Below are 19,521 nucleotides of genomic sequence, written 5' to 3' on the forward strand. Positions count from 1 at the left end.
GCTTCTACTTTTAAAGACCAATCAGTTGCTGTTGACAGGTAAGAAGAAAGGGAGGGGGGTCGTGTTGAAGTTGAGCAGATATTGGGGGTTGTCTTGAAAAGCTGCAGTTTGTTTGCTTTCCAGGAAACAGTCTTCTGGCAGATGTCCTAGAGAAGTGTCTTATCAGTAAAACAAGCTTAGAACAAAAGTTATGAAGAGTTCAACGGAGGCTTGTTTGAAGCAGAGTGGGGAAGGGAACTTTCTACTAACTAGAAGCTCCTTGGTGGGAATTACCCCTGAGTTGTGAAAACAGCAGGGAGGAGGGGGATGTAAGAATATAGCCTTGAAAGTAGCTTATCTTGCCCCACAGTTTGAACAGAGAAGCAGTTTGAATCAGAGGAGCCAACAATCTTGGGGTTTAATTACCAGGTGATTCTCATAAATTGTGGAAGGCCACAGCAAAGAAGAAGAGAGGCCTTTTTCTGTCCTTACAAAGTGGAATAGGGAAACTGAGACTGGAAAATTAAACAACACAAAGAGCTTTGCAGTTCACTTGTAGAAGGACTCTATCTTGAGGACAAAGGATTAAAACCTCTCCTCACAAGTGCAGGAGAGGAGGGGGAAGAGGAGGGAGAGAAGAGGATGATTCTAAGTGCAACTAGAAGACACAGAGCTAAATCAACCTGAAACCAACTAAAACAGTGGTTCTCAACCTGGGCTGCACATTAGAATCACCTGGGAATCTTTTTAAAATCCTGATTTCTGGGCCTCATCCTCCAGAAATTCTGTTTCTTTGTGACTAATATTGTGGCCCCACCCCATCACAAAGAAACAGAATTTCCGGAGGATGAGGCCCAGAAATCAGGATTTTAAAAAGTAAGAGCTTATGAAAAGTGGGAACATTTTAGGTGGGAGCATGCAACTGAGATAGTCTTGTTCTCTGCCAGAGTTCTTCCAAAATGTCATGCCACCGAGAAGCGACCCTTTCCTGTGGCTTTTCCTCAGTTCTGCTTCATAGGCGCGGGGATGTTGGCAGACGCCTGCTTAAGGGAGGCCAGGGAGCCCTGCGGGATGTCGGCGGGCTTCTTGTGCTGCCCGTTGATGTCCTCCAGCACCTGCTGCCAATGCCGTAGCTTGGTCAGGTGCTTCTGGACCAGGGCGTCTTTCCGCTGCAGCTCCTTCCGAAGTTCCGAGACATCCTCTTTGATAACCTGCTCTGGCTTCTGGACAGATAACTGCAATCTTTTTTGTAGAAAAAAACATTCTGTTTGTCTTGCAATATCCAGAAATTTCTGGATACACTGATCAACACCAGTTCGAATTTCCTCCTGATCCGTGCCATTGACATAGTCTTGACTCACCAGAGAAGCAAAGCAAGCCTCGAAAGATGACTCCAACTCATCCACCAAGGTACTCGGAGAAGATCTGGGAGCACCTGGCGCTGCCTGAAGAAGCGAGGCCTGGCCCGGGAGGCCAGGCGGTGGGGGCGGGGCACAGAGTGGCTGCCCGGAGAACATACCTCCCATCGGAGCTGCCATTTCTGAAAATCCAAGTTCTGTCTTTTATTGTCTTGTTACATCTGTATTTATACCAGTTGATTTTAATCCTGTCAATTTCTATTCCAAAGATTAGGGCGTTTCTTATCTCCATTCCAGGGAGTAAAGATTATGTAGCTTAAGGGTGATTGTTCGTAGTTAAAGTGATTAACTACCCGCCTGGCATTTAGTTAAGGGGTTTTATTCCCTCCCTAACTTCAGGGAAAAATCCCTACCTGGGGAAACAACCTTTCTCGGGGAGGTTGTCCTGTTTAAAACACATAGCACTAAGAGGGGGAGCAAACCATATGCCATATATGCCAGGTCCCTTGAAACATAAGCTGTGCAGATGTTTCTTCCCTGCAGCGACCGTGTCAGGCAGCAAGGGTGGACCGGCTTCCGGCATACTATGACAGATAGGACAGGCTGCTGCAAGCCTTTGGCCATCATATCCAGGTGTTTTTCCTAGTTATTCATCATCCATCTCTATAGCTATACAATATTCATCCAGATTAGATCCATATACAATTCTACCAGTGGAATTATCAGGGAGGTATTTGCCTAAGGTGGATTCCTTTATAATAGATATAGTCAGGAAAAAAAAAATGTACCAAAGCTTATATTGATAGTAGGAGAAGACCAATATGTGGCTAACAAAGCATTAATTTCACTGTCATACCTGATAGTCAGAACATCATTGTGCAGTAGGTGGGAAAGATGAGCAGGTATCCAAGTTAAATTTTTCATATCTAATAAGGGAGGTCTGGGGAGGCAGATATTGTTTCCACTAGAAAACCATAAGGATAATAATATGAAAAGCATTTCATGTACATTCAATCAATAACAACCAGATGATATAAAAACAAGGTTCAAGCAATATCAGTTTGTGAGCATACAGGCCTTGTTGACAGCGTTGTGGGATAGCTGTCTGCCTCCATGGTCAGCGACTTCTCATCCTAGAAAGTCTCAGCTGTTTCTCATCCTTGAAAAGTCTTTGATCTCCGCTGCAGACGGAAATGGGTGTCAGAGATGGGAGTAAATGTCCATTTACAGTCAGGTGCCTTTTTTGAAATGAGAAATGTGAATCCATGAGCTAACTCCCTTAAGTTTAGCTGCACATGGGTTAGTTAGTTAGTAATACCTGGTAAGGTTCCCTCCAACGAGGTTGGAGAGAGTCTTTTATTTTGGTGTCTCTTCCAATACACCAAATCTCCTGGTTGTAAGCCATGATCTTTGAAATCTTCGTCTCCCGGGAGCGCACTGTGAAATGAATCTGTTACCAATTTGTTAATTCCTACAATGCAGAATGTCTGCTCTTTACTTTTCCTTATATTTGGGAAACAAAAGATTAAAAGTCAACAATATTTTAAAAAGTCATAAGAATAATTATCCTCAATTCATTTACTCCCATAGTTATTTTTGTTTATCCTGATTATTTTCCAGTAGTTTTTGAATTCAGTTATTCCTTGAAGTTCTATAAATCATCATCCATTTCAAAAATATGACATGCTTACAAGCCTGCAATTTAGATGAAGTCAGAGCCCTTTTCATGGATTTTTCTAAACATATAATATACCTACAAATGCATCAGAATGAAGCTGTCCACGAATGACAAAATTTAAAAGTGGCATGGTTATAGATTTGATAAAAACTTTGCTTTTCTATAAAATATAACATTCCAAGTCAACAATTTCTTGGTAAGCAACAATCCCTGTAAAATAACATAGGGAATATAAAATGTGTATAGCTTTAGATTCAATTATAATTTTAGCATATAAAGAATAAATAATATGTGAGATTTTTTTAAAATGAGGCACATGGCTTATTACAAGCAGTGTATTCAGCATTGAAAATAATTCATAAACTCCCAATCTGTGAAAAGCAAATACCTAGAGCATCACTGGCAGACGCCCCCACAGGGAATCATGACTCTTGGCTTGCCCAGTGTCCCTGATGGGATACATGCTACCCCCCTGAGAGTTTCCTGTTTGAACTTTTGTCCAGATTACTTCTGAGTAGGTAAGAGAACAAGAGACAAACTTTAAAAAAACACTGAAGTTCATATAAATGCTATGAAAAAGGAATCCTGAGAAATAAAATTTATTTGTGGTCAAGTTGAATATGATTAAAATTGATTTAATCAAGTAGGTGAATTTAATATCAAAAGTAAGCTGATGCAAATTTAGAGTTCTATTCTTTCTCTCTGATAAAAGGACGGTTTTCATGGACTACTAGTGTGCTACTGATAAGTACTGTGAAAAAGTTTTCTAAATAAAAAGCCAAGATTCTGTGTTTTATCAAAATAATTTCTGTTTCATGCTGGCTTAATCAGGTTCTTGATTATTTAAGAAAACTCAGTCTCCTCATTAGTAAGAACTAAATTTTGCTGACAATTACATAAACTTCTGTATCTGCTTTTGAAATCTATTATTGTCACTTTTGTTAAATGGGTTTCATAATGACTTATGATCCAATTTAGTCAAATGTCCAAACCTCATATATTTTGACAAACTTCCCAAAATTCAAATTATGAAGAAAGTCTTGACCTGGGAATAACTTTGAGGTATTCCAGAAGGCCCCTGGAACACCACAAAAGATGTGTTTTCACTCCTTGCAAAAGAGAAATTTTAAACTAAATAGGCATCTGTGGTATATTAAATTACATGGAAAACATTGCAAAACAAGTGATAAAAAGCTTCTAGGGGACACTGTATGGGTAAACAGTGGTTGTAAATTAAATAAATAGTCTTGGCTACTGGTATAGAAAACCGAAGACAGCGCTTGATTTTTCCAGATTTTGTGGTAAAAACCCCTCTTCCCCCAGTTTTTGCATTCCTCCATCTGCCATTGCACATTTAAGCTGGATTTCATTTAATTGCCACTAAGTATGGGTTATCAATATGTTTTTGTTGTCATATGTATTTTTTTTCTGAGTGGGTTAAAGCCTTCCCCTTCCACAGGGTTGATGCCTAACAGTGGCTAAGGAACTGTCTGAAAATGTGTTTTCTGCTTAGTGTACACCTTCTACGATCTCTAGCAACCAAGGTACACACTTTACTGAGCAAATTATGCACACCTTGACAGACAACCTTATAAATTTCTTAGAATTATAACTGACCCTATCACCTGCAATCGTCAGACTAAGTTGAGAGAACTGATGAAAAAACTGAATATAAGAGGACAAGTTCTAACTGCACAGGACTGAATGAACTGAGAAGAATATTACAATTTTTGTGACTTTTGTTTGAAATATTGATGGTTCTTTAATTTTATAATTTTCCCAATACTATAAGAAAAAGTTTTTCTTAAGTTAGCCACAACCTAGAGGAATTTGGTAAATTACACTTTTGTAAGCATAATTGAAACAGTTTAAGTATAAAGTAAGATTATTGGAGATTTTTCTTGTTTCTTGAGGTAGGCCTGTAATGCTATGAATTTTCCTCTTGAGACTGCTTTCGTTATAGCCCAAAGATTTTGAGTTGTGTTCTCATTTTCATTTGTCCAATGTATTTTTGATTTTCTCCTTGGTCTCATTGTTAACCCATTCATTGTTTACTAACATGTTAATTAGCCTCCATGTCTTTGGGTGATTTTTAGTTTTGTTCTTAGGATTGATTTCTACTTTCATACTGTTATGGTCAGAGAAGATGCTTTATGTGAGTTTAATCATCTTAAATATATTGTTTTGTGTCCTATAAATTTTACGTGCACTTGAAGAGAATGTAAATTCTGCTGCCTCTGGGTGAAATGCTCAGAACATACATCTGATCTAGTATGTCATTTCAGGTCACCATTTCCTTGTTGATTTTCCATCTGAAAGATCTATCCATTGATGTTCATGGGGTGCTAAAATATCCTGCTATCACTGCATTACTGCCAATCTATCCCTCTATATCAAGGTTTTCTTTACATATTTAGTAAAGTTTGGAAAATTTGTTCTTTATCTTTTAAAATTGGATTTTCCTCTATTGATGGTAGGTCTTTTCATAAAAACTAGCTTTGTAGTGTGGCAGTAGGAAGGGAAGGAAGTAGTGACAGGGAGGGAAGAAAGTGTAGCAGGGAAGGAAAAGGGGTGGGGAGGGGTTGTTCCAAATTAATACAGAAAAAGAAAGGAAGAAAACAGCAGCAAAAATTCTGAGTAGCCCAGCTGGCGTGGTTCAGAGGTTGAGCATTAGCCTATGAACCAGGAGGTCATGGTTTGATTCCTGGTCAGGGCACATGCCCAGGTTGCAGGCTCGATCCCCAGTAGGGGGCATGTAGGAGGCAGCCGATCAATGATTCTCCCCCATCATTGATGGGTCTATCTCTCTCTCTCCCTCTCCCTTCCTCTCTGAAATCAATAAAAATATATTTTAAAATATTCTGAGTAAATAAGAGTTGCCCTCCTCATTGTGGCAGATCCTGCCTGTGATCCAGAGCCTGAGACCCTCCAGAGACTTTTCTGGAATAGGTGCCGTGTGCAACCAAAGGCTGACTTATAAACATACAATTTAAACAACAGGGATGAATCTCAACAACTTTAAGCTGAGTGAGAAGAGGCACACAGAGAATTCTACATATGAACTTCTGAAATACTAAAAACTAATCTGTAGCAGAAAAAAAATAGCACAGTGGTTGTCTCTGGAGGTGAGAGCCCAGATTGACTGGGAAAGGGAATAGGGAAATTTCTGGAGTGATAGGCATGTTGTCTCTGATAACATGGATTGCACAGAGATATGCATTTGTCATAATTAAGTAAATGTACACCTTCACTGTATGTAAGTTTACAACAAATGAAAAAGCTGTAATTTTTAAACTCTAGCTAATGCTACTCATGCTTACTAGTAAGTATATAGGGGTGAAGTATACTAATGTCTTTACCTTGCTTTGAAATGCATTAAAAAAAAGAAAGTAGACAGAAGGATTTATGTGATGAAGTCAGAAAAGTAGAGTATTAGTGGTAGAATCCAGCTGGTGGGTATACAGATGTTTGCTATAAAATTATCCTAACTTTACACAATTGAAAATTTTTACAATAAAGTGTCAGGGGAAATGCATCCCACTTCCGCACCACCCAGCTCACCTGTGCTCTCCCTCCGTGTCTGCTTCCCTCTTGGCCATTTCCCTGTCCTGTTCTCCTCCATCTCACCAGGCCCTGTGCTTCTACTTGGCAGCAGTACGAGTATTCTGACCACGTTCCAGGAGGAGCAAAGAGCCCTGGCCGGACTGTTAAAGAAATGTTATCCTGATGCTTGTTAAAATGGGAAGGGAGACTTCATTCAAAACCAGTGCAGTAGGAATCAAGACTATGGAAACAGGAGAGAGAAGGGGCTCAACTGTAAACACAACCATGACAAATGCGAATGGACAGCCAAGGGGGTGGGTCAGAAGATGAAAATTTTCTGGGAGAAGACACTGGGAATATTCTGGCTAACGTGACCGAACAGGACTTTTAGAAAGACTTAAACATCAAATATGGGGGATAAAGAACTTGATCAGATATCAGGGTGGGGGATTCTCTCCGAGACAGGGGTAGCAGGCCTGGCAAGGACAGGACCAGAGCCCAGGCCGAGGCCTAGTGACAGAGCCGGCGCGGAGGAGCCAGACTAAAGCTTCATCAAGCCCATGTTACTAGACCCAGCTCCTCTGCAAGTGGCAGGAAGGGGGTGAGTAGAGGGCACCATGCAGAGGGCAGGCTTCTCTGAGTGGCCTCTGATTTTCTGCTCAAAAATCTGGTGTGTCACTTTTAATGGCATCCTGGGCAGGCACAAGCTTCCCTCTGCCGCTCCATTGCAGATTGCTAAAAAAAGAAAAAAGAAAAGAAGGCATGCATGGTTGCACAAACACTGAGAGGGAAGTCACAGCAGGAAGGAAAACGCTGACCACCCGGAGATGCCAAGGGGATTGCTCAATCTGACTCAGAGCTGTTGTTTTCCTCATGGCCAGAGAGAAGGCAGAACGCCCAGCTGCACAAAACATCCTCTGAGTCTCCAGGCGCCCTGCCCTCTCTCTGCCCCTCGCCATGGCCTGTGCTGCATCAGACACTGCAGCTGCTCTAGTCATTATGAGCTTGTAAAAACAAATGGTAACTTATAATATAAAGAAGTAAGAGCTTGGTGGATGCTGGGGGGGGGGGGGAGAGAAAAACTTCCAAAAAAATCCTTTTTGCAAAACAGGTCACTTAATAGGCTATAGTACACAGACTTTCCATCGAGTATCACTGTTTTATAATAATCTAACATCCATCCCAATCAGAGCCCAGTTTTACCAGGGTTAGCACATGGTGCAGAAGCATGCCCATGCCTCCCTGAGTTGGACAGTGGGAAGGGGGAGAAGGAGGAAAAATGTGTGCAAGGGACTTCAGAGCCTATGTCCTAACCATTTCTGGGGAGAAGAAGAAGCAACAATTAGGTTAGCACAATGTCATCAGTAAAGAAGGTCTTGCCACCCACCCCCTCTGGGGGCAGGTGTCTCTCACATCATTGATGTTTCTACCTTTCTCTCCCTCGCCCTTCCTCCCTGAAATCAATAATATATATATATGTTTTAAAGAAAAAATTGAGAGGCAAAACATTCAAAAGAAGAGGTTTCCTGAAAACATGGTGGAGGGAGAGGTGAAAGGGAGGGAGCTTGAAGCATCAAGGGAGCACCCACTAATGAAGAAGGCAGCTTCCTGAACAGCTGCGGGGTCTGACTTACAGAGGGCTGGGTTCCTCACGCAGGTGCCACGCAGAGCTCTTTGCTTTTCCAGTTCTCTCCATGGGCTGGTATCCATTGGTGCAGGCACAGAGCTGCGCTCTTTGGGAGTGCCTGAAGAGAAACTTTCAACTTGTCCAGGAGAGGCTTAAAAACAACCAAAGAGCATTCCATCCACCTGAGACAGGCTCAGCCTGTCTCAACAACAACATGGGACAGCTCAAATCTGATATTGAGTGAAAGAAGCCAGGCAGACACATGTGCACTAACACCACGTGACTCCCTTTATGAGAAGTGCTGGAAGAGGCCCAAGCTCAAGTCTACAAGGACAGGTGTGTGCATTGCCAGGAGCCAGGGGTGGGCCTGGGACTGACTGCAGAGGCACTAGGCAACTTTCCGGGGTGGTGGGAATGTTCCAGACCTTGATGGAGTTGGGATGCTGTTGCATGCTAAAATTTCTCATCTGGACACAAACGTGATGTATTTTAGTATATGTAATAGATACCTCATTCAATGTGATCTTAAATATCAAGTTTTCCAAGCCATGGACAAAAAAAACCCACAGTCAGTAATGTGGCTCCCCCAGGGGAGAAGCAAGAGTAGCAGCTGTGCGTCGACACACGTTCTCCCAGTTGCCTGCTCTCTTCACTGTCTCCTTCCCACCTGCCCCTGCACCATCCTGGTAGGGGTCTCCCTGCATCTTCTTCCCATGACCCCCACCCACAGTTTATTGTCCACACAGCTGCTGAGCTGAGATTCAGGATCAGATCCTTGCCCTGCTTAAACAGCCTCCAATTCCTTCTCGTTACCTCACCTCAGGACCTTTGCACTGGTTGGTCTCAGTGCCTGAAGCTCTCTTTCTCTGGTCTCAGCAGGACTTTTTTGTCCTTCAGGTTTCAGCTTAAATGTCTGTCATCTCAAAGAGGACTCCCTGAACTGTGTCCAGCATCAATCATCTCTCTCTTTCACCATTTTATTTTACTTCCAACCAAGTGCCTTGATCTTAATTACTGATCACTGCCCCCTACACACACACACACACACACACACACACACACACACACACACACACACCCTAAATTTGGGCCATGCAATACCACAACCACCAGTCATATTTGGCCATGGAAGCTAAGATTAAGAACAGTCTGAATCAACACCTGCTCTAAGTGTAAAATATGTACACAGGATTCCATAGACTTAGCACAGAGAGAAGAATGTAAAACATCTCATTAACAATTGTTTGCAAACCCTTGGTTGGTTGGAGCATCATCCCAATATGCCAAGGTTGTGGGTTCAATCCCTGGTTGTGGCACATACAAGAGAAAAACCAGTGAATGCATGGATGAGTGGGGTAGCAGACTGATCTCTCTCTTTCTCTCTCTCTCTCCCTCTCTCTCTCTCTCATCAATAAATACATTTAAAATATATACATATAGTTTGAAGAAAACAATTGCTTGCATATTTTTGAAATAACATTATGAATTTGTAAAAACATATAAACTGAGTCACTTCAAAACGGTGTCAAAGCTGCCATCCCCCCCAAAAAAAGTGCCTTGAAGATCTTACTCGTCAAACCTCTGAATACTAAAACTGGGCAACATAACCCTTGAACTAACCCTACAGCAGTACTGTATTCCAAACAACTGCTTGCAAAACTAACAGATGTCAACCAAAGGTCATGGATGCCAATTCAATGCCAAAAGGAGTCCTCAACTTGGGGTGCAGGAATGGGAGAGAGATGCCATTCGGTTAAAACAGCTGACTTGTGAAACAGCACGGCTGAGACACAGCAGAATTATTTTTCCCATCACCATTTATCCCCCTTTCCCTCTGGTAATCATCATACTGCTGTCTGTGTCTATGAGTTGCTGGTTTTTGTTTTGTTTAGGATTTTTTTTTTCTTTCTTAACCCATTCACCTTTTTCACCCAGCTCCCCAACCCCTCACCTCTGACAGCTGTCTGTCTGTTCTCTGTTTCCATTTTGTTTGTTAGTTTATTTGGTTCATTAGATTCCACAAATAAGTGAAATCATATAATACTTGTCTTTCTCTGACTGGCTTATTTCATTTAGCCTAAAACTACTCTCCAGGTTCATCCAAGCTCTGTTTTGTGGCCGAGTAGTATCCCATTGTGTAAATGTACCACAAGGTCTTTACTCACTCACCTACTGGGGGGCACTTGGGCTGCTTCCAAAGATTGGCTCTTGTCAATAACTATGCAATGAACACAGGGGTGCAGATATTCTTTTGAATTAATGGTTTGGGTTTCTTCGGCTAAATTCCCAGGAGTTGAATTGCTGGGTCATAAGGCAGTTCCATTTTTTTATGTTGTGAGGTAACTCCACACTCCTTTCCACAGTGGCTGCATTCCCACCAACAATTCTCCAGGTTTCCCTTTTCTCCACATTCTCGCTAACATTTATTGTTTGTTGATTTATTGATGATAACCATTCTGACTGGTGTGAGGTGATATCTCATTGTGGTTTGAGTTTGCATTTCACTGATATTTAGAGACTTTAACCATCTTTTCATTTATCTATTGGCCATCTGTATGTCCTCTTTGGAAAAATGTCTATTCAGGCCCTTTTCCCACTTTTTAATTGGATTGTATTTTTGGTGTTGAGTTTTATAAGTCCTTTGTACATTTTGAATATTTACCCTTTATCAGATGTATTGGCAAATATGTTCTCCCATTCAGTGGGTTGTATTTTCATTTTGTTGATGGTTTTCTTTGCTGTGAAAAGATTTCTTAATTTGATGTAGTCCCATTTGTTTATTTTTTTCTTTTGTTTCCATTGACCAAGGAGAGACAGTATATCAGACAAAATATTGCTACGAGAAATATCTGAGATTTTACTGCCTATGTTTTATGATTTCCAGTCTGACATTTAAGCTTTTAATTCATTATGTTTATTCTTTTTTCTAATAGTTTATTGATTTTTAGAAAGAGAGAAAAGGAGAGGGAGAGAGAGAGAGAAAAACTGATGTGAAAGGGAAACATCAATTAGCTGCCTCCTGCATGCCCCTACCAGGGATTGATCCCACAACCCAGGCATGTGTCGTGACGGGGAATTGAACCAATAACCTTTAGGTGCACGGGACAACACCCTACCAACTAAGCTACACTGGCCAGGTGAGTTCACACCATCCATTCTTGTGTATGGTGTAAAGGTGGTATAGTTTCATTTGCTGGTACATATCAGTCCAATTTTTTCAACACCATTTATTGAATAGACTATTTTTACCCTAGTGCGTGTTCTTGCCTCTTTCAAATATTAATTGACCATAAAAGTGTGGGTAGATTTTGGACTCTATTCTGTTCCATTTATGTCTTTTTTTATACCAGTACCATGGTGTTTTGATTACTATGGTTTTGTAGTATACTTTGATATTAGGTAGCATGATTCCTCCAACTTTGTTCTTTATTCTCAAGATTGCTGTGATGACTTCGGATTTTTAATATATATATATCTATTTATTTCAGAGAGAAAGGGAGAGGGAGATAAAAATATCAATGAAGAGAGAGAACCACTGATCAGCTGCCTCTTACATGATTCCCTCTACTAGGGATCAAACCTGTAACCCGGGCATGTGCCCAGAACAGAAATTGAACTGTGACCTCCTAGTTCATAGGTCGACACTCAACCATTGAACCATACCTGCCAGGCGACTTGGGATTTTTTGTGGTTCCATGTAAATTTTTGGAATATTTGTTCTAGTTCTGTGAAATATGCTATTGGTATCGTGATAGGAATTGCGTTGAATCTATAGATTGCTTCGGGTAGTATGGACATTTTAGTGATGTTAATTTTTCCTACTCATAAACACAGTATTTACTCCCACTTATCTGTATCTTCCTCAATGTTTTTCTTCAGTGTCTTATAATTTTCTGAGTTGAGGTCTTTTACATCCTGGGTTAAATTATTTCTAGGTCAGCTTTGTGCAGTATCATAGCCAATGAGGTTAATCCGACACTCAATTATTGCTAATTGAAAAAAAAAATTATTTCTATGTTATATTTTTAAGCAATTGTGAAAGAGGCTGTTTTCTTAGTTTCCCTTTCTGATAGTGCCTAAGAATGCAACTGGCTTCTGGGTGTTAATTTTGTATCCTGCTGCTTTACTGAATTCATTTATCACTTCTAGTAGTTTTTGGTAGAATCTTTATGGTTCTCTGTATACAGTACCATGTCATCTGCAAATAATGACAGTTTACTTCTTCCTTTCCTATTTGGATATCTTCTCATCTGAATGCTGGGGCTAGGACTTCCAGTTATATGTTGAATAAGAGTTGTGAAAGTGGATAGCCCTGTCTTGTTCCTGATCTTAAGGGGAGTGCTTGCAGTTTTTGCCCATTGAGCATGATGTCAGCTGTGGGATTGTCATATAAGGCCTGTATTATGTTGAGATGATTCCTCTATTCCCACTTTGCTGAATGTTTTTGTCATAAATGGGTGCTAGATTTTATCAAATGCTTTTTCTGAATCTATTGATACAGTCATGTTGTTTTTATCCTTCATTTTGTTTATGCGGAGTATCAAGTTTATTGATTTTCGGATATTGTGCCAACCTTGCGTCTCTGGAGTAAATTGCACTTGATCCTGGTGTATGATCTCTTTAATGTATTGCTAGGCCCAGTTTGCTAATATTTTGTTGAGAATTTTAGTATCTCTACTCCTCAGAGATACTGGCTTATAATTTTCTTTCTCCGTAGTGTCTTTATCTGGTTTCAGAATTAGGATAATGCTGGTCTCATAAAAAGAGCTTGGAAGTCTTCCCTCCTTTTGGAAATTTTTGGAATAATTTGAGAAGGCCAGATGTTAGTTCTTCTTTGAATGTTTGTTAAAATTCACCTGTGAAGCTATCTGGCCCAGGACTTTTGTTGTTCAGGAGGGGTTTTGTTTCTTTTGTTTTGATTACTGCTTGCATTTCATTAGTTTTAATCTATCTATCCAGATTTTCTGATTCTTCCTGAATCAGTTTTGCAAGATTGTATGTTTCTAGGAATTAATCCATTTCATCCAGATTGTCTAACTTGTTGGCATATAGTTGTTCATATTTCTTCACAATCTCCTTTATTTCTCTGGCATCAGTTGTTACCTCTCCTCTTTCATTTCTGATTTTATTTGGGTCCTCTCTGCCTCCCCCCCCGCCCTCCTTTCTGGTGAAACTAGTTTGGAACAGCAGGGTTTTGAAACAACTTTGGAGAAGTGGTCCAGGTGAGGTGCCCTCAGTGTTAAGGTTCTGGTTTCAGAGTTCAGTTGGGGAAACAGTCTTGCAAGGAAACTGAAAGTGTGCTCTACCAGCACAAAGGTGAAGCTGGCTCATATCATGATGCTCATCCTCTGTCCCTGACTGGCCCCTTGGTATGCAACTGAGGACTCCAAATCATCACTATTTGATTGGCCCAAATAGCCCTCCCTCGTCTCAAACTGGACAGGAAAGTCTCAGCTCTATTGGTTGAATTTCAATCCTATGACCTCTCTTACCAGGGCTGCCTCACGATGCAGGAGCGTTGCACAGGCTGACGGCTCAGCCTGTGGCTTCTCTCTGGTAGGCAGTGTGCATTTAGAGGTCTCTGCCACAGTAGCTGCCAGGCTCCAGTTTTACACTTGGGCCCAGTCAACCACAAGAAGCCGTCCTTGGCAGATATTTTATTTCCCGGAGTCAAAACAGGGAAGCAGAGGTCATAACTACAGGACTAAAAAATCAGTTACATTCTGTAGGACAAATATCACTATGTTAGCTTATCTGCATCTGTAGAAATTCCTTCCTTAGTTTATTAATACCCATAGAAATGTCTTCCTTCTTTTCAAGTAATTATCCCCCTTCCCTTTATCATAAATACCCCTTACCTTCACCTCTAATAGGAACCCTGTGAGTTTCTGCCTAAAACAGTGCTTCTGGAATAGCTGCTCTTTTGAATCGCAAATCAACACTTGTCACTTCTCAGCTTGTTGTTTTTTTTGTTTTTTTCAGTTAACATATCAAATATAAATATTCTTAAACTTACTGTCACCTGTATCTTTTTATTCTTTAACGTGTCTACTAGGAAACAGAAAGCTACACATGGACTCGGCTACATCTCTATAGGGCAGCCCCTCTACAATGTCAAGTCCAGGGCTCACTCGCCCACTTGCCACCTGTTACACACAAACCCTAGGCCTCCTGGCCTGGGAGAAGCCCAAGAAAGGTTTGTTGAATATATTACATGAGTTGTGCAAAAGAGAACCCGAACTTTTTACCAATTAGAGGTTCAGTACTTCACTTATGTTCCGCAAAGATACTCCCCAGTACAAGGCGCAGATGGCATCTGCCCCAGCCTTTGAAATCGTGCCCGTGCTCTGGCATCCCTAGAATTCGACCCACTGCTCAGAGACCAAGACACCGATTTTTCCCTTTTAAAAGAATAAATTAGAATTCAGGGGTTACCAGCTGTCCAGGCCCAGAGAAGGGTGGCCAGAAGGAGCTGAGCTTCGGGGCGCCCTAGAGGAGGCCTGGGAGGGTGGGGAGGAACCGGGGCTGGGCCGAGGGGCAGGGCTCAAGGGTGCGGAGGGGCCGGGAGGAGAAGGGGGGGGTTGTTAAGGCTGGAGATGGTGACAAAGAGGCGGCGAGGGGAGCAGGCTGGAGAAGCAGGACCCGAGACGGGGCGGGGCGCAGCGAGGGGCCGGTCTGCGGGAAGGGGGTGGGGATGTGACGGGCGGAAAAGGAGGAGCGGAGGGCGGGGCGGGCGGCGATAGGGCGGACGGCGCATAAAAGCCTCTGCGGGCGGGCGGAGCTCGCGGCCCCAGGATCGCACCCTCCGAACTCGTCTCTTCGCTCCAGTTCCTTCCCCTGGAGGCGACCATGGCCGGGCTCTCGCGCGCCCCGCTGTTCCTGCTGGCCCTCGCCCTCGCCCTGGCCCTGGCCGCGAGCCCTGCGGCCGGCGCCACCGCGGGCAGGCCTCGCCTGGTGGGCGGCCTGGCGGAGGCGGACGTGAACGAGGAGGGCGTGCAGCAGGCGCTTAACTTCGCCCTGAGCGAGTACAACAAGGCGAGCAACGACGCCTTCCACAGCCGCGCCATGCGGGTGGTGCGCGCCCGCAAGCAGGTGAGTCCGGGCGTCTGGGGCTGGGAGGATCGGGGGGTCGGGGGATGGGAAGATCGGGGGGGCCGGGGGACCGGGAGGCCGGGGGGTCAGGGGGCAGGGCGAGGCGATGGGGAGGAGGAGCCTGCGCCCCGGGAGGCGAGGCCCTTGTGACGCGATCATCCCCGCCCCAAGCGCCCAACTCGCGGGACACCCCCCGCCAGTGCTGCCCAGCCCGGCAGTTGTCCCTGGTCTTTCTTGTGACCCACAGACCATCACGGGCTTCTTCCCCGGGCCTGGCAGTGGGTCGCGGGCACTCGGGGTCCGTGCCTGGCCTTCGCTTATGTTTCCAAGCACCAGCCCCGCAAGGACAGGGCTTGCGGTCCCGCCCACTTATCTCCCCACCAGGCCGTGGGCCTGGGGAGTCAGAGTGAGTTGGCAAGTTAATGAGCACAGGGAAGGAGAAACAGACTGTCCACCGGCTGCCCTCCGGCTCTGCCACTGAATGGTTTTTTAACACTTTATTCCTCTTTTCATGTTGACATAACTTCAGACTCACAGAGAACGTGCAAAACTGGAACATGGAATCCTGCAGATTCTTCCCCCAGATTAGTCCAAATGTTGCCCTGTTTGCTTTACCCACCTCCCTCCCTCCCCACATGTGTTGGGGGTACATACTAGTATATACATTTATTTCTCTGAACCATTTGAGAGTATATATTTCCTAAAAACAGGCATTTTTAAAAAGAATCACAGTACAATTTTGAACAGCAGGAATCAGCCCTGAAATGATGACTTATCAGATGTCTGTGATAGTTCCACCGGGGTCCTTTATAGCCAGGGACACCCCCGGTTCCTGCGCTGCAGCCCCTTTCCCGGGAGCAGCCTGTCTGCCTGCCTCTTCACCTTGGCATTTGTGAGGGGTGCGGACTGGCACTCCGTTTGTGATGCCCCGAGGTTTCCTCCGGATAAGATCTGGGACATGCAAACCAGGAATGCTCTCTGAGTCTCCTCTCAGCAGGTGCCACTACGCCAGCCTCCCTGCCCTCTCTGTGCCATGGTAGTTGGGGCCTCAGGCACTGAGTTGGGGCCCTCACTGCTCCCCTGGTCGCCTTGAGGGAGCCGGCAAACACAGAGGAGTCCAGGATAAGCCTGCAGTATCCAGGCAGAGGCTACGGCAGAGGGTCTTGCATAAGAATCCAGAGCTGCTGAGAGGTCCTGGAGGAAAGGCCCCTGGAGTGTTCTTCCCTCCAGAGGCCAGACCTCTGGAGGAGGCTCTGGGTTTTGAAGTCTCATTCCCCGCCGCCCCCCCCCCCCCCCACCTTAGATGGGTACCCCACCACCAGAAGCCAGAGCTAGTAAGTGTGTGCTGGGGTAGAGAGGACCACCTGACCCTGCCTCTGCCAGCCCGCCCCGAGGTTCTGGCCCGATAGGGAGAGCAGTCAGCAGAGTCCAGGAGGGGAATGGAGGGCACATCCGGAGGGGCTGCTGGGCCTTGAGCTTGTCCTTGGAGGAAGGCTGGAATTTAGACCATGGAAGAGCAGAGCATGGCCATGCAGCAGCAAAGTGTGGTGCCTGCTGCAGGCCAGTGTTTAGAGCCTGTTCTCACCTCCTCTCAAAACGTCAGACAGTGGGTCAAGATCAGACCCATTTCTCCTGCAGCTGTTGGCTGGCACTGGCCCCTTTGGATGGGACGTGCACTCCTTGCTCACCAGGTCCCTGTCAGCCAGCTCCTCTCCACTGTGACCCTAGCTTGGTGTCACCAGTCATCGGCCCATGTGGGAAACTGACACCAAGGGCACATCTGTATTACTTTTGACAATAAAGATGAATTAAAAAAGAAAGATAGAAACCAACAGCAGAGGGATCGTAGGACTTGCTTGGCATCCATAGGACAGAGTCCAGAGCCTGGTCTGGGCCCCTCATCTCGAGGTTCTCCGAGTTTTCAGGAGGTGTTTCTGGGGGATGCCTGTGTGAGCACAGGTTTCACATCTGTAATCTCAAAAGTAAAAGACACAAGGTGTGAGTGTGTGGCACACTAGAAGTGTTCCCCTCACAAATAACATGAAAGACGGGCATCCCAGGGGCATCTTTTATTGGCCTCAAGTAAGTGTGTGTGTGTGTGTGTGTGTGTGTGTAAAGCATCTCATTTCCTGCTGCTCAGTGGGGGCATGAGTAACCTGGTTACATGGAATGAGAGTCTCGATGGGCTGGATACTACCAACTGGACTGTAAATTCAAGGGCATTGCCAGGTGAGTCTTCCTGAGGCAGAACCAGCCATGACCCCGGCAGAGCTGTCATTTTGCCTTAGTCCCTGCCCTGGTTCCTGGCACTGGCACAGTGGATTTGCTGATGCCCTGGCTGGTTCCCCAGAGCTGCACCTCCAGCTCCTGGCAGAATGCTGATGTCTGGCTCCACCTTCTATTTTCCTGCCTCTCTTCTGCCAGGCTGTGTGACTCACCTTGTCAGAGCTGCTCCGTAAACAAGTTACAAGGAGGACCCGGGGCACACGGACTTGGGTAGCCGTCAGGAGGTGGCCGGGTGCCTTCTGGGTGTTGGCTCTGGCAACCCCTGAATGCTGGCCCAGTGCACGCTAACGGAAAGGTACCTGCCTGGGTGACATGGGCAGGTGATGTAAACCAATCCTTCCCTTTATGTGCACAGCTCGTGGCTGGGCTGAACTACTTCTTGGATGTGGAAATCGGTCGAACCACATGTACCAAGTCCCAGCCCAACTTGGCCAGCTGTCCCTTCCATGTGCAGCCGCACCTGAGGAAGGTATGTACTTGATGTGGGCCAGGGGCCAGGCACACAGGGCAGAGGGGTGGGACCGTGCCCTGGGGATATGTCATGGGTGAGTGCTGTGGCCTAGGTGGGGTGTGCAGGGGCTGGGGTGTGGGGAGGAAAGGGTGTCAGTTTGTGTGTATAGGTTCCTAATTTGAATGTATAAGGGCATTTAAGCTGGGACCTTTGAGCACCATATGCTCTGGGGGATTGTTGCCTGCTGACTGAAGGAAATAGCAGGGTGGAGATAGGGCCCTTTAATCCCAGACTCAGCCACTGGAACAGATTAGAGGGAATTAGAGACCTCTACGGGAGAAGCCCACCCATGCTGCCCTGCTCACTGAACACCAGACTCTCCCTGGGCTTGACTGATTCTTGGGATGTCTCAGCCGCTGAGGAGACCTCCATCTGCTTGTCACCTCCCCAAACACACTGACTCTTTCAGGAGGGTCTCCTGTCTCAGTGCCAGCCCACTGGAGGTGAAGGGAACTTGGCTGATACCCTGCACCCTCTGGGGCTGTGTGGCTTTGGTGGGCTGCTCCTTACAGGGCCATGCTGGGGCTACACCAGTGTGTATTCCTGCAGGGACAGGAGGATAAAGATCTCCTGGACTTGGAGTAATGGGAGGGGTCACCAAGAGGCTCCTGGTGAGCCCTGAATTGTTATCGGGGGCTCCGCAGGGTCGGGGGCCGAGATGTCCACCACACAACCACAGCTCCTCACCTGCACTTTGGAGACCTCATGCTGGGCCCTTTCCTTTTTGACTGTAGCCCTAACTGACCGTCTCTCTCGTTTCCCTTTTGCAGGAAGCACTCTGCTCTTTCCAGGTATACACTGTCCCCTGGTTGGGCAAGACCTCCTTGGTGAAGTCCAGCTGCCAGGACGCATAGAGGAGATGTGACAGGCGGGGCCGTGCAGGCTGCCTCCCACTGGCACACCCCCTCCCTGGTGGGGCCCCCGCAGTGTGCTGGCCTCAGGAGACAAACGGAGAAGCTTCTGAGCATTGTGCGACCAGCTAAGTGGCTCTCCCTTGCTTCTTTCTGTAGAGTGCTTTCTAGATGCACCTGTGCCCGGTGCACGCTCTGCTTCCACTTTACGCAATAAAACATGACATCAGCTACTCCTGGAGTTGTTCACTGTCTCGGGATGTGCCTGAGGGTTTACAGTTACTTTACCAAGCGCTCCTGTCCCGCTGGCTCTGGAGGGCAGACGAGAGGAGAGAGCTGACACGGACGGCCATAGTGGGCATGTTGGGGAATATGCTGCCCCATTTCGGATGACTGAGTCATGGAGGGGGCCTGCGAACCAAGGCTTTCGGCTGTGGTGGCTCCTGATCATCTAAAAAAAGAGGAAGGGACCTATGCTGCTGGAGACTTGACTGCTGCGGTAGAAAAGAAGTCAGACTGTGAACAGGGCTGGACAGTAGGGAGGAGTCAGACGGATCCCATACATAGCCCAGGGCCTCCCTCAGCAAGGTTCTGCA

The 19,521-nt window shown here is 45.5% G+C and overlaps 2 protein-coding genes across 2 annotated transcripts; one reads left to right on the plus strand and one right to left on the minus strand.

The window, feature by feature from the left end:
• Positions 1–980: 980 nt before the first annotated feature.
• On the minus strand, positions 981–1,517 carry LOC308522836 (mediator of RNA polymerase II transcription subunit 28-like; the record flags this gene model as incomplete). The annotated part of the gene is made up of 1 exon (XM_081096421.1): positions 981–1,517. One exon carries the CDS (start codon positions 1,515–1,517, stop codon positions 981–983), a length of 537 nt encoding a protein of 178 aa, XP_080952547.1.
• Positions 1,518–14,737: 13,220 nt separating this feature from the next.
• Positions 14,738–19,159, plus strand: LOC308523448 (cystatin-C-like). Its single transcript, XM_081097440.1, has 3 exons — positions 14,738–15,277; positions 17,919–18,032; positions 18,845–19,159. The coding sequence occupies exons 1-3, from the start codon at positions 15,035–15,037 to the stop codon at positions 18,926–18,928; spliced, it is 441 nt and encodes a 146-aa protein (XP_080953566.1). The 5' UTR covers positions 14,738–15,034; the 3' UTR covers positions 18,929–19,159.
• The last annotated feature ends 362 nt before the right edge of the window (positions 19,160–19,521 follow it).

The sequence above is a fragment of the Myotis nattereri genome (assembly GCF_964212035.1).
Source record: "Myotis nattereri genome assembly, chromosome: 8".
Lineage (NCBI taxonomy): Eukaryota > Metazoa > Chordata > Mammalia > Chiroptera > Vespertilionidae > Myotis > Myotis nattereri.